This window comes from Amphibalanus amphitrite, unplaced genomic scaffold, assembly GCF_019059575.1.
Source record: "Amphibalanus amphitrite isolate SeventyFive unplaced genomic scaffold, NRLGWU_Aamphi_draft 000136F_arrow, whole genome shotgun sequence".
Taxonomy (NCBI): domain Eukaryota; kingdom Metazoa; phylum Arthropoda; class Thecostraca; order Balanomorpha; family Balanidae; genus Amphibalanus; species Amphibalanus amphitrite.
This window is the reverse complement of record NW_024881631.1, coordinates 885,912-901,393: the sequence shown is the minus strand read 5'-3', so window position 1 is coordinate 901,393 and position 15,482 is coordinate 885,912. Positions and strand designations below refer to the sequence as shown.

The 15,482-nt window shown below is 52.2% G+C and overlaps 2 protein-coding genes across 2 annotated transcripts in view; both read right to left on the bottom strand.

The window, feature by feature from the left end:
• The window catches only part of LOC122382306 (contactin-5-like), a 71,483-nt gene that overhangs the window by 18,555 nt on the left and 37,446 nt on the right, over positions 1-15,482 (bottom strand). The window lies entirely within an intron of this gene.
• Positions 349-3,069, bottom strand: LOC122382305. Its single transcript, XM_043367482.1, has 2 exons — positions 1,202-3,069; positions 349-969 (listed from the first exon to the last, which is right to left on the bottom strand). The coding sequence occupies exons 1-2, from the start codon at positions 1,468-1,470 to the stop codon at positions 354-356; spliced, it is 885 nt and encodes a 294-aa protein (XP_043223417.1). The 5' UTR covers positions 1,471-3,069; the 3' UTR covers positions 349-353.

The following is a 15,482-nucleotide window of genomic DNA, read 5'->3' as shown; positions in this document are numbered from 1 at the left end:
GACGGCGGGCCGTCCGACCCAAGTGAAAGGGAAAGTGTTTGTGTGTAGGGTCAGTAGTGAATTCCTGACCGCTCCGCGGATACGTCCCCGGGTCGATTCAAGGTGCGGTTCGCGGGCTCCGAGCGGCTCGATCGTGTGGGAGTTTAGACGAGCTGAATCCCCCGACGTTGAGTATCCAATGTCTGCCGTGAATGGGTCATCAGTGCCGGCTGATTTAATTGGGTTCGAATATGGGAGCTTGTAAATAAATCGCGGAAATACCATAATCTATTTAATACTGGAGACTCGGATGCTGCACGGGAGGGTACATCGCGGCTCACACACGTCCGGTACCTACAACACAATAGAGTCGTTTAGCTGAGTATTTTATTCAGGAGCTTTCGCGCTGTGCGGCGTACGGCATGCGGCAGCGACCGATTTTCGACAACCGCCTCCAAACACTGACGCAGCACCTGCGGCTGCACCGGCGGGCGCGCCGCCACCTCAGCGGTCAGCCGGTGGACCTGGGCCTGAGCTTCCTCAGCACGGGTCTCGGCCGAGCTGACGGCAGCTTCCGCGTTTACGATTTGGCGGCATAGCTCCGCCTCCTGTCCATCTACCCGAGCCTCTAGGTAGGCGATGCGCTCCAGGAGCCGCTCGGTCTCGGCCCGAGCCCGGGACTCCTGGGCACACCGGGCCGCCTCCGCGTCGGCAGCGGCACGGCGGGCCGCTGCAGCCTGCTCCTCGGCCCTCTTCGCCCGTCGCCGCTCCTCCGAGGCGGCTGCCTCAGAGGACCGGAGTTGGGTCCCCAGGTGCTCGACCAGTCCGGCCAGCCGCGCTCGGTCCTCGCTGGGGAGGTCTTGGAAGGGCGGCGGCAGCAATAATGCTGCCCGCACCACTTCCATTGCGGTCCGCCCATTCTGCCTCGTAACCCAGCGGACGTACTCCGGGCCGTGGTCCCGGAGCACCGTAGCGCAGATGTTCACCACCCTGTAAGCGGACAGGCCGGGGTACGGGAGGGATTAGAATAGAACACTTTAATTGAATCGAATGTGGGGTCAGAATTATGGCGCTAAATTAAAAGGGGTGCGTTGATTGAGATAAGCATTAAATTAGATAAATTACCAAGTGACTCGAACACAGCAAGTACGTAAGTGAAGTGAGATAATAGGAAGGAGTAAAGAAAGAAAAAAAAAAACAAGCAGTGATTATCATGACTCACCTCGATAGAGTACCGTCGCCGGAGTGTCGGTCGGGGTGCACCTGGATCTGAAGGCGCCGAACCCGTCTTGCTAAGATGGCCCGGAATTCTGGGTCCTCCAGGGACCTCAGGTCGACCCCTAGGACGAGCTCCGGTACCCATCGCAGCCGGCCCCGCTCGTCACAAAGGACGGCGATATCCAGCACGGGCGGGGTGGCCGGAGCTTCACCAGTAGGTACTGAATATGCCATCACGAGACGAAATGGCACGACCCGACTCGCGAGGACCATATAATACGTCCGCCCACGTAAATAATTCTCAGACGGACGAAATTATTGGCGGACGTAACCCGGCGGGCCCGCTATTGGTCCCGAGAAGGCGCCGCGGCCGGCCCCCCTAGGGCGCCCACCAATGGGGAACGGACGGGGGCAGGGTGACGCCCCAGGCACCTCATGAACAGTCAACTCGGATAGGATGAGAAACCGACCCAGCGGGCATAACGAGCCGCGCATGAGAACAGCCACCGATGATTCTACACGCACACTGGACCTAACCGAGCACATTCACACTGGTGGGCTCCACTGGTTGATTTCCAAGTGCTGCTGAGGCGGCTAACCTATTTCCTGCCTCCCCATATTCCACATTTCCTTGACACGCCCGTGCCAGTGGATTCCTGGTACTATTTCCTCATCAAGTTACCCAACGGTCCGAATACAAGGATTCTACACGCACACTGGACCTAACCGAGCACATTTCACACTGGTGGGCTCCACTGGTTGATTTCCAAGTGCTGCTGAGGCGGCTAACCTATTTCCTACCTCCCCATATTCCACATTTCCTTGACACGCCCGTGCCAGTGGATTCCTGGTACTATTTCCTCATCAAGTTATCCAACGGTCCGAATACAAGGATTCTACACGCACACTGAACCTAACCGAGCACATTTCACACTGGTGGGCTCCACTGGTTGATTTCCAAGTGCTGCTGAGGCGGCTAACCTATTTCCTACCTCCCCATATTCCACATTTCCTTGACACGCCCGTGCCAGTGGATTCCTGGTACTATTTCCTCATCAAGTTATCCAACGGTCCGAATACACGGATTCTGCACGCACACTGGACCTAACCGAACACATCTCACACTGGTGGGCTCCACTGGTTGATTTCCAAGTGCTGCTGAGGCGGCTAACCTAATTCCTACCTCCCCATATCCCACATTTCCTTGACATGCCCGTGCCAGTGGATTCCTGGTACTATTTCCTCATCAAGTTATCCAACGGTCCGAATACAAGGATTCTACACGCACACTGGACCTAACCGAGCACATTCACACTGGTGGGCTCCACTGGTTGATTTCCAAGTGCTGCTGAGGCGGCTAACCTATTTCCTACCTCCCCATATTCCACCTTTCCTTGACACGCCCGTGCCAGTGGATTCCTGGTACTATTTCCTCATCAAGTTATCCAACGGTCCGAATACACGGATTCTGCACGCATACTAGACCTAACCGAACATATTTCATACTGGTGGGCTCCACTGGCTGAATTCCAAGTGCTGCTGAGGCGGCTAACCCATTTCCTACCTTACCATGTCCCAAGTGTCCTTGACATACCCCGTGCCAGTGGATTCCTGGCACTACCTCCCAATAAATTCACCAACACCCCGCACACCAACATCACGCATATACAAAGTCGCTCCTGTCCAATTGCATAACCATCAGATGAATAGGGATTGCGGAGCCGGGGAGATAGATGATGCACGTTACGCCCCTGTGCGTGGAGAATCCACCGACGCGGTCCCGGGTTAGGAGGGAGATGAGAAGCGAGTGAAATGGAAGAAGACTGTACGCGGAGAGGAATCGGAATTCCTAAATGAAGCTCAGCTCGGATAGACCCCACTTAAATAGTAGGCCTCGCTTGGGTAAGCCCTGGATACGTGCAATAAGTCGCGAAGTGAAGAGAAAGGATGAGAGCGAGTTGAGGATCGATTATTGAGGATGAGTGCATAGCCGACGAAGGCTAATCCGTTCGGTTGCCGGCGCGGGCCCCATAAAGCCGTGGCTATACGGAGACGATGCAGGCAGCCCGGAGGGACCTAGTGACCCCGCCCGGTTTTAAAGGATAGGTTAGGTCCGCTATCGGTCCATTGAGTGGTCAGCGCAGGATGACATTCGATAAGTGACGTAGGTAGTTTCGGAGATGGTTAGGACCCCAGGCGTCCCAGCGAGGAGACGTATGCCGCCGGTTAAGTAATGTCCCGCGAAGAAACGTGTGATGCTGCAGGACGGGGGTGAACATTAAATACCAAAGCATGCGAGTCGGGTGATCGCGGTAAGTCGGTACTGGCCACCCCGCTGTCAGTCGATTAACTCCGGCCGTGCAGCGGTCATTTCGGATAGGTCTGTGACGACAGCTTAACTATCAGCAACGGATAGATAGGGCTTCGGGCACCTATAACGCTGGTAGTCGTGGATAAGTGTGAAGCCAACGGAGGCTAACCCGTTCGGTCGCCGGTGCTGTTCCAAAAACCGTGGCTATACGGAGACGATGCAGGCAGCCCGGACGGACCTAGTTACCCAGCCCGGTTTCAAAGTTTAGATAAGCCCACCGCGGGCCGTGGTACGCTTAGTTTTCGTTTTATTATAGGCAATTTGGCACAACTGGTAGTCATGGATTCGTGTAAAGCCGACGAACGACTAATCCCTTTCGGTCGCCGGGGGCTGGCCCGAAAACCGCGGCTATACGGAGACGACGCAGGCAGCCCGGACGGACCTTAGTTACCCAGCCCCGGTCTCAAATTTCAAATAAGTCCCCCGCGGAAACCGGACTACACAGTGTCCTGCGAGCCGTAGTCTCGGAACCGCTGGCCGAAGGACATTTATGTTTTTTTGTGTAGGTAGTTCGACATGGTGATGGGATGGACCGCAATAAGTCACGTAACGCGAGGGTCGAGTGCCGAAATCTGTGGTGGGTCGTATCTCTAATTGTGTAGCGTGAGCATTATGAAGCGTTCGTTTGATGTACGGAGCATTGTGGTTATGAAGGAATAACGGTTAATAAAACCTAAGGTCAATGGCTTAATTACGACTTGCGCACGCCTTAGCACCACCGGGGGAAGTTAGGCAAAGGGGGAGGGATCAGAGATGGTTAACTCTGATAATTTATCAGGTATGGCTGGGCGTATGACAGAAATGAGAGGGGACGGGCAAATGAACGTATGATTGGCAGGTATATCCGGTGGGAGATAACCCTCAGCTAGGACGGGTGCTGTTGTTTGAGAGTGGGACCTTTGTTTAGTAGAGTTGGGTTCGTATTTCAGTATGATCAAGGATAATGGGTTATTGTTTATCCCTCCTCCCATTCCTTAACCCTGGCCTATGTGTTTCCGATGATTGATCGCCCCGGAGAAAGATAGAGTCAGAGTCGGAACGGGTTCGCGAGGGGCCGGACAGAGAGATGGGCTTCTATGGAGCGCGCCGACGGAGCTCATCCCACTCACGAAAGAAACTGCCCGGTTAGCCCCGCAACGCCGCGAAACCCCGCTACACTACTGTGCTGCTGATTATTTCCGCGTGAATAAAACAACCAAAGAGACAATAAGCCACTAACAAACAATGGGTAAATGTCCAACTAAGTTCAATGTAAGAAAATATACGAGAAGAAATAAATAGAGTCAAGCAATTTCAGGGACGATGAAGATCGATTCATTTTTGTCTAAAAATAACAAAAGTGAGAACTCGTCTTCAGCTCAGCTAGCAACAGTATAAAAGAGAGGGAACATCACTAAGCCTTGAAAACGTCTCGTCTTATTTTGTATCCACCCAAGCACGTGGTTATCCCTTCAATACAAAATCGTCTTTGCCGAGTCCGGCATAATCCCGGCTTTTCCCAGCTCAGGTCAGCTGCATCAGCCCCGCCCGCGGCAGTGGCGATCGTCGGGTGGTCCGTCAGACAACGTCGCCCGGGGCAAGGTCGGACCGCAAGGGCGAGCGCTGTGATTGGGCCGGCCGCCGGTCACGGGATCGGTGACCTTGGACGGGGTGTCAGCCGGGCGGCGGGCCGGTAACCGAGCACGGGCTGCGTGTGGGCCGCGGGGTTGTTCCGTGTGAGCGGCTGCGTGTCTGATGATGGGACGCCGGCCGTGGTGTGACATCAGCCGCCCATAGCCACCGATCAACATGATACCGTACACAAGGGTTTCAAATTATCTGCTGCTTCCTTGTCTGGTAGAGCTGATTAAATTCGAAGAAGTCTGGGGCAATGTAGCTACTGCCAGAAAATGGTTGATATTCCCCTAAAAAAAACAATGGTTATTGTCCCGTGACACTGCAAATAATTCAGCAACTTATTTTCGTGTCAAAATATTAAAAGGGATGCAAACCGTAATCTCATAAATGCATTATGGATGTATTGTGTGATAATTACAAAATATGTCTGTAGTGTGGATGGTAGCCCGTTTTCTGGAGATAAGGGCCGGATATTGGCCGTTTCCTGGCGCACACGGCAGCGGGGGTCATCAATCGCTCGTCTATTTAGGCCGTGTCGTCGATATCCGACACGGCCCTTACGCCGGTGACGGGCTGAGAGCGGCGACAGTGGGAGTGAGAGAGGAGTGAGAGAGAGAGAGAGAGAGAGAGAGAGAGAGAGAGAGAGAGAGAGAGAGAGAGAGGAGGGAGAGAAGGAGAAGAATAAGGGAGAGAGAGTGAGAGACAGGAGAGAGGGAGAGGGGAAAGAAACAGAGAGAGGGAGAGGGAGAGCGCAGTGGGAGAGAGAGAGAGGGGGGGAGCGAGAGCGCAGTGGGAGAGATAAGGGAAGATAACCGGGTAGTGACTGGGCTACTGAGGCGCGGATGAAATAGCCCTCAGATCGGTAGTGGGCGGGACGGGGAGAGGGCAGCGTCTCTGGGCGGGCGCTGTACAGAGGGAGCGCTGTATTGTGGCCGTGGACAGGGCGGGCCATCGGACGCCATTGGGCGGGCCGCGGCGGCCGACAGCAGTATCCGCGGCGCCGACAGCCGGCCGATCTATGTAGGGGCGCGGCGAGTTACGAGCGCCGGCCGCGCCGACACGACGCGGCGCCGAATTGTCCCGCTGTCGCGCAAAATGGATCCATATATCTTATGTATATCTGCACTCGGAGGGGGCGTGTTCGGCTCCCCGAGCTGTCGGCGCGCTGCTGAGAGCGCCGGCCGCGTCCGTACGACACTGTGAATTCAGACGACCACATCTCACAGCAGTGGACAATGTCGCCGCCGTACCAGAGGGGAATCGGAAAAATTCATGTGCCTGATGGAGGTGCCCGATGAAGTCAGCAGTCGGGCCGGCTCTCAGCTACTGTGCGAAAAGTGGACTGGGGCGATAACGTTACTCAGCACAGCTGACGCTCTGAGTGTTACCATGGAAACGGGCTCCGAGTCAGCATATCACAACGCATCGAACGGCTGAATTATATCAGCTGATATTGCATTGAAATAGTACATAACACTACGACGCTCTAGAGTCTGCCATTGTATCTCAAAAAAATATATATACATATATATAACAGGGAATGGTAGGACCGTGTTAGAGGGTGCCAACAGGCCTCCAGGCTATTTTATGACGCCCTCAGTTTCCCTGAATATCAAGAAAAAACTGTGCAGCATGCAGTTTCACGCTCTTATGCACTTGGCCAATCGCTCGCTTAATCTTAATGTCATTGGAAATAGACGGTTGTTTTAGACAACTATTAACAATGTAGTTAGCATTAACTGGCCACTGCAGATTTCAATACTTGATTTACTTATTGCTTCCTATTGATAATAATGCAAGATTAACTGCGTTTTGAAATGAGAACTGCATGACGTAATCAGACACTCAAATATCAGCCCACTGATATCTATAGACGACATGGACCGGGCATATGTAACACAAAGTGTTGGTCTACTTGTTCCGGAGGTCGCTGCTCCTACCCGGCAGCATGGGCCGACAGACTGGGCCGGGCCAGTCTGCCGCCACATCAATACACATTACACACGGTCAGAGACGACCAGAGCCGCCGACTCGCAATGCGACACAGCCGCGCACTATACGTCCAAAAAGACGGCACCAAACCAGCCGACTGCTTAATGGTGGAACTTCGAACTAACTGGTCTGTCACCATGTTAGCTGGATTTTTTTTTTTTTTTTTGAAGGGAGAGAGGAAAAAATAATGCATTCATAATTGGATACTGCTGCCTGCTACAGCTAATTCAGCCGACTGGCTTTGTGAACTTTATCTGGCTCACTCTCGTCTTGATCTCCAAGAATAATAATTTGCTCTTCCTGAGCTAGTCCACAGAGCGTCCACAGAGCCGCACAACAGCTCCTAAGAAACAGCTGTTACAAAACAATTCTAACTAACTAATCTCTAGCGAAGCAGCTTGATGTAAAATAGCCACTACCACACCTTCAAGTTGATTATTAAGACGGTAATTGGTCAGGTTCCTTTAAAAATAACAAAATAGAATTATCACGAGCAGTTTCATGCAAGGTTGTATGTTGACATTAGGCTAATGCTGAAACTCAAATCCGTCCATCCCATCGAAGCCAAATAAAGTGGCGCACCCGCAGTGGAACTCTACAAATACGCAGTGTTGTCACTATCAACAAAATCCCATCGCATCGGATGAAATCGCATTGCTAGTGGTCTGCGCGCTGGCCGCTGGATTTCGGTCTTTGGCCAGCTGAGAGATAAGCGTGGCCTGTGGTCAAAGCGGAAATTTCGTCAATGCAATTCGTCAATGTAACCGTTTATCAGACAACGTTATCGCTAACATCCCGTGTCAACTTCACAGACAAGCCCATCAATCCTCGATCAGCACTCACCACCACCAGCGTTTTCCCTGACACCCCGTCCCGACTCGGTACCGTTTCCTCCGCCTCTGATGCGCTGCCGTTTCCCCGTCTGACCACGCGCCGCCGCCGGCCATCGATGAAGCGCCAGCGACGGTGGCGATATTGGAGCGCGTGCCGGCACTGCGAACCGCGCCGGCCAGCGCCATGGTACTTCATCACCAGACGAATGAAGGACACGACCGCCTTTGTGTTGAACGGGCTCCGGCGGCCGGCCGAATGCCAACGAGCGCGCGCCACTCGAGCACGACGACACGGCTGCGCCCCAGCTTATTAGCGCCTGGCAATAACACGATGCCACTGTAGAAACAAGGGAGACCTTGCGACTCAAAAACTCCAATAAATTCCGACTGGTAATACAGTACGGACTCTTCTGGTGCGAGGCTGTGACCGTTTGTGGCCAGACCACGAAGCGGCGAGCGCCCGGGGCTGTTGCGCGTGCCTCGGGCCACCTGTCTATTTGCCGCCGTATTATCGCGCTGTGGCCGTCAATACCATAGCCACTGTGTGCCGCCGCTGTGTCGCGTCCCGTGGTCGTGTCCGCCGGCGCCGCGCCCTGGCAGCCGAACCCAATTACCGCGTGTATAGGCCGCTAAACAGGCGTCAGAGAGGAACACGGCCCATTATTCGCAGCGGCGTGAGAGAGAGAGAGATCCAACAGGGTGACTGGTGATGGGCCGGTGGAGACCGGGGGGGGGGGGGCGGACAGCGCGGCGGCTGGGACAACAGGTGACTAGCCGGTGGTTCCGGCGCCACACGCACGCTACTGCAAATTTTTCAGGTACCGAACCTCTGGGTGGTGGGTAGCTGCTTCTCTGTTTCCTCACAAGTAAATCAAGGCGTGCCATTTTTGGAACTCTGCTCATGTAGACGATGGCTGGTAATTACTAATTAGCCAGAAAAGTTGTCTACTGGTGGGGCGGCTGACAGTCGGCAACGAATCTCAGTGACGTCGCCTACGCAAGTGGACCACTCAAGACCTTTGAGAGACAATAGCCTCAGATGCCCCTGGATCCGCCACCTCCCGTCTTGCTCATCTGCGCGCATTTGGGCGCCTGGTGTGATGCGGTACAGCATACCGATTCAGGCGCTGCACCGTAGTGACATCTAGCGGACAGTGCGCGAGTTACCCTACGCCAGGGCCAGCTCAGCGGCGGGGGCGGCGACGGTGAACATGTCACGTGTTTGAGAAGACAGGCGACTGACTGTTGGTGCCGGTATGTCGGCTGTCGAGAAGCGCTGACCGACTGACCGATCAGCAGTGAGGCCGACCGAGCGGATCGAGCCGCCCTCCGCCACCTGGCGACGGCCCGGTATTGGACGGTCTATCCGCACCCGGCGGCCGGGACCGACAGGACTCGGTTAGAACCCGGCGGCCGATCGTGGACTTGTCACAGGGCTCGGTAAGAACGCGGCGGCGGGACAGGGGACTGTCATAGTGCCCAGTTACGACGCAGCGGCGGGCCGAGGGACAACTGGGACGGTCGCTCGAGGCTCTTTTACGAGCAGCCGGACACGAGGGCCGTCAGGACGGGGCTCAGGACAATCACGGGACTGTCATTGGAATAGTGTAGGACGCATTGAATGTGAAGATATGAAAATGTGTTAAATCAATTAAGATGGCAAGAAATTACTTTCACACGAACCATAAAAAGTTCATGTCATCTGTTTCATCAAGACACAATCATTTCTGAAATGAGGGGTCGCGTTGTCAAGAAGCATATGAAGTTCGTTGATATTTTCAATTAAGAACAATCACTATTCTTTAGAATTGTGATTTTCTATTGAAAATCCCAACCTGAGCTACCTCTCTAGGGGGGTGTTTAGCGTTTCTGCCGCGATTTGGGTCATTTTGACAGGGAAGAAAACGGCACGGTAGAATTTCTTGCCATTTTCAGCGTTTGGTCCCGTATCGGGGAGCTACCTTTCGGCAAAGTTGCAAAAAATATAATTGACACGTTTTGGGGTAATCGGCACGTGCATTTCCCCATAGGGTTAACATGGGGAAAATTTTAAAATGCGATTTGCGCAAAAACTCCACGTTAGAAATGAATTATATTTTTAGGGTCGGTTCCCGGGCCGGGACGTCACTTCATGGTGGTAAGCATTTAAAATATAAATGACGAAATTTCGGGTAATCGGCACGGACAGTTACCCCATGCTAAGCCTATGGCGATTTCGAAAAATTATTTTCAAATCGATTTTGCAAAAAATTTCCACGTTAGATTTTGAAAATGCTTCAATATGTTTTGCTCCGGGGTGTCGGCTACCACATGGTATGGGTCAGATATGGGGCGATTGAGAAGCACGTGCCACGTGCAAACGTGTTTGATGGGGGAACCTCTTGGAAAATCCGACATTGGCCTATTTGGGGTTCTATGGCGCGGAAACGACTTCAGCTAGCGACACCAAATCAGTGCAGCCGGTGAGCAGATGAGTCCAGCTTGTTTCACCAGTGGTCACGTGGCGCACGTGCAATTGCACGTGCCGTGGCACGGGGTCAATTTTTGTTCTTAAATACACCAACATTGTGAAATGCAAGGAATGGGGGAAATAGCCGTCAGGCCGTCAGTTTTTATGATAGAGTCGATCTGAAAACGGGTATAGACACAAAATGAACGGTGCTAGAAAACTGCTATCTCGGATTTTTTGTAAAACGAAAAATGTAAAATTCTAGGGAAATTATATATTAGAAAGGTGAAATTTCCCTAAATTTTCCCGTTTTTCAAGTTTAGCCGTCCACTGTTCAGTGACGATGACACCGGCCGGGGTCATCTTTTACATGCTAATGGCCACGTCGATGGGTCATCACGTGGCGTGAACGGTGAAGCTGTCAGAGGTCCGGCACGTGCCACGTGACCACGTGTTTGAGTCACGTACCTCCCAGATTATCGTGTGTTTGCCGATTTGTGGCCTTATAGCGCGTAAACTGCACCAGTCAAGAAGCCTGAAATGGCGCAATCGGTGGGGGGACAAGTCCTGCTTGCACCACCGGTGGTCACGTGGCACACGTGCAAATTTGGGCACCTCCGTTGCGGAGATATTTTATAGTGAAATATTCAAATGTACATAACTTTGTAAGTTTAAGTCCGATTGGGCTAGAATTTGGTGGGTGGATGAATTGTTAAGCGACATGAACGAATGCGCCATGTTTGTTGCAGTGCGCCACGTTTGTCTCAAAGCGCCATTTTTGCCGCAAAGCGCAGAATGTGCGTAACTTTGTCGAACATTGGACGATTAGGATGCGCTGTAATTAAGGGATGGCTGCTTAAACGGCAGATATGAATGCAACACATTTGCCGCAGGGCGCCATATTTGTCTTAATGCGTCAGTGTTTACGTTTTGCCTACGGCGGGCGTTTTTTGCGGCGGTGTTTGCGTTTTTTTCGGTGTTTGCGTCTGGTGGCGGGCGGGCGTTTTTCCTTTTTTTGTGGTGTTTGCGTTTTGCGGCGGGCGGCCGTTTTTGCGGCGTTTTGCGGTTGGCGGCGGGCGGGCGTTTTTTTTCGGCGGTATTTGCGTTTTTTGCGGTGTTTGTGTTTGGCGGCGGGCGGCCGTTTTTTTGCGGCGGTTTGAGGCGGGCGGCGTTTTGCGGTTTGCGGCGTTTTTCGGTTGCCGGCGGGCGGCCGTTTTTTGCAGCGTTTTGCGGTTTGCGGCGGGCGGCCGTTTTTTGCAGCGTTTTGCGGTTGCCGACGGGTGGCCGTTTTTTGCGGCGTTTTGCGGTTGCCTGCGGGCGGCCGTTTTTTGCGGCGTTTTGCGGTTAGCGGCGGGCGGCCGTTTTTTGCGACGTTTTGCGGTTGGCAGCGGGCGTTTTTTTGCGGCGGCGGTGTTTGCGTTTTTTTGCGGTGTTCGCGTTTTGCGGCGGACGGGCGTTTTTTGGCGTGCGATGCGGGCGGTTTGATTTTTTGCGGCGTTTTTGAGTTTTTTTTTCTGCGGTTTTCGGCGGGCGGGCGATTTTTTTTTGTTTTTTTTTTTGCGGCATTTGCGTTGGCGTTTTGGGCGTGCGTTTTGCGCGTTTTGCGGTGTTTGCGTTTGGCGGCGGGCGGGCGGTTTTTTCACAATTAAAGTCCCAACCTTCGGATCCGCAGTGCTGTTCGACAAGCGCTGCCCGGGCCTACTAGGTAGACAAAGTTGGTACTAGAAATTCAAATAATTTTGAAACTACTCTGGTCGTTATTCAATTTTTTAACTGAGCTCGTTTGGTCACAACTTGAGGAAACGTGAAGCCTTGCACCAAATTATATTTTCTGACCTACATTCACCAAGCCAGAGACATCGACTTCAATCTCTCGCATCGAGTAACGCAATAAAGGCAATCCGGACTGGCTGCCACCAAAGCCGCCCCCATTTCCTGTAAGCCGCTCGTATCGCCCGGTATTTGCGGCCACAGCAGCAGACTTTTTCAACAGAGACACGAATAACAGTAAGCTGTTTCATATTTTCGAACTCTGAGGTCCAATAAGCCAATTCGTATCGCTAAAGCAGACCTCAAATAAAATCAAAATGACATTTTCTTGATAACGAAAACAAAGGAAAATACCTAAATAAAATGGATTCCTGGTTCGCGGAACTATCTTTGCTTGGTTCCACTATTTGCTAATTTTTCTAATATAAGTAATTATTATGAATTTATGCGCCATTTACTTCTGACGAACCAAGCCTGCAAACGCAAAGAGAAGACAGTGTAAGTATAACAGCATCCATCAGAAGGCAGAGAGACTGTACTGTCGTGGAAGTCCTCGCCTAAATCTGCACCAACGCGCTACCCGCCCCCAGACAGCCACTCAGCTCACCAAAAGGGTCACCTTGATGCACTGAAGTTTCTCAACCAGGCCATCTGGAGACGCCATAACACGCTTTGACCGATGCAGAGAGTGCCTGTTTAAATTTCTGTCCGCCCGACTGAGGCTGCCGACTACCAATGTCACAGTTCCCACAGAGCTGAGTAACGATGCACGCTGTACTTACCAGTGGGAAGAACAGATAGGGCGATGGGATATGTTAGGTTTTAAAACACATTTTTCAACTGTAAGTAACCGACCCGCCCGTTCCTAAACATAAAAACAAATAATATTCTCGTTTCATTTTACCGTCGAATGACTTGCAAGGCACTTCTTGCAGAGCGTCATTAAAAAAGAATGTAATGTCTGAGTGCGCTTGACTGTAAGCCTTTGACTCTTTTTTGCATGCAGTAAACTGCAAATTAAATGAACTTGTTATTAAAGTTTTTTTCTAGGAAAACGTATGAATAAAAATCCTGCCAGCAGGTATAGAATCACATTAACTTGTTTTGCAAACAAATGAAGGCGTACAATCTGAATAAGTAATACAGCAATGGACAGAAATCAAGCTGGCCGAGACAACACAATTAAAAGCAAATCAGACCAGTTGCAGAGTTGGGTGCGAGTAATTGGTTGACACGGCCGCGCTCTGTGGCCGGCGGGGGAAGTTGGTCGTGTCGCAGCCACTCCAGGAGGACGGGCCGTCGAGTTGGAGTCGAGTTAGCGCTGTTCGCGGTACGGGCCGCCCAACGGCCGGTGAATAGGCCGACTCGGACCAAACTCTGGCGGCGCGGCCGGCCGGTGGGGTGGCAGTCAATCACACTCGGCCCCCGACCAGACTGCCAATCTCGGCACTTCCCAGTCCCGCGGCCCACTGTCGGCGCGACACAGCCGACTGTCGCCTCTGGCCGCCGCACACTGCGCTAAATCACAATACAGGAATCTCCTCCACACCAAGTGCAGCTGGAAGCGAATGTTTTATGTGGAATTGGTCTAGCATCGTAGACATCGACGCCTCTTATTATGTCTCTGCGTCCATCGCTCACCCGAACCCTCGCGGAGGCCGGTTGTGCGGCCCGCTGCCGCGACGATCAGTGGAACGATGATGCATGCAGGCCATCAGGAAGAGTGCTCCTCTGAGCTGCACAAGCGAGGCCTCGCGTGCTTATCATTCTTGATCCCGCCGTTTGCCGCAATGGCAGCAATTAAGCGCCGCTTTTCAGCAAAAATATTTGAAAACATATAATGTATTGAGATGCTTTCTGAACATCAGACTCATTTAAACCAAAGTAGAAGCAAAAAAGGAAATCATGAAGCAATGCACTTCGTACATGGGTATAAACGTAGCGAGCAGCGTCACACTTGACACTGGGGAAATCAAATAATGCATTTTGAGGGTATCTTCATATCGTGTACATCAAATCTCCCTTCTCAAAATAACATATGACAGACATCACTGTAGTTGCAGCCTAGGTTCATCTGTACAATCTTTATGACAGCTCCGCGATTCCCCACCTTTCGCGCTCTCGAATAGTCTGACGGGTCACGGCCCCGGCGAGCCGAGCAATCCCGATGTGCCCCGGTCAGCCACCGAGCCGATACTCCCGCCGCCGACAAAACGCATCGATCGCGACAGACGGCCGCCGCGCGATCAGCCGCTCTCCGGGCGGGGGCGGCGGCGGGGGCGGGGGCGGGGGCGGACGCTGGCGTCAGCGACTGCGGGCCAGCTCGCTGACGAGCTGCCCGCGTGTCGCCTCGCGCCGCCGTCCGCAGGACGCATCACCGGAGCGAAAAACACACCGTCGCCGAAATCGACGCGGCGGAAATTGCATCAGGTCGAATTTCGAAACTGCTATTTCATGCGACTGGGTTGGAGGTCTCTATCGTTTTACACCGTCCCGCAATCCGAAAATTCGGCTCCTTCTGAGCCATATGCTGACGGGTATGCAAGACCACTACATATGTTCTCGTATGGAAATGAGACCCCAGGCTGACAAAAGAGTGCTACAGGACGCTTATTAGCATCCGAGAGGAAAGACGCTACATATGCAAGATGGTTTCACTCTTTGTTGAATACAATCGTTTGAAAGTTTAAACAGCGAATAGAATTAAAGAATGCTGCTTCGGATCTTTCCTTGTGATATAGCTGCCACGCCGTAAAACTAGTTAGCCAAAACCGGTCACTTATCAATTCAACCCACGAGAAGCATGCAGCTTGGGAATCAATGTAAGTACGTACATACCACACAGGGCGTGAGAGCAGTGACAAACTGATGAGGCGCCATATCACAAGAAATCATCACTGAACTGTATTTTTACTTACAGTCAGCAACCGAGCCGCAATGGGATGATGGGAAATTCTTGTTTTCAATAATTAAACCCATTAATGTCAATCGTGCTCGTCAATCATCATGCGTATTTAGTCGGGAATGATGAATGATAGGTTTGAATTGTACAATGTGGATGCATCTCGCCCTGTTTGCGCTTTAGTCCCTGGCAAAACGCAGCCAATGAAGTATGAATATAAGCGCAATGATAGCGAAAAAAACTTAATTAGCTGAAGCGGAGCACTCGACAGAAATCGCGAAGACCTATGCCACTAAAATCTCACCATAATTACGCTATTGTTGCAAAAACAGCAGTCTTCTGTGATTGCAG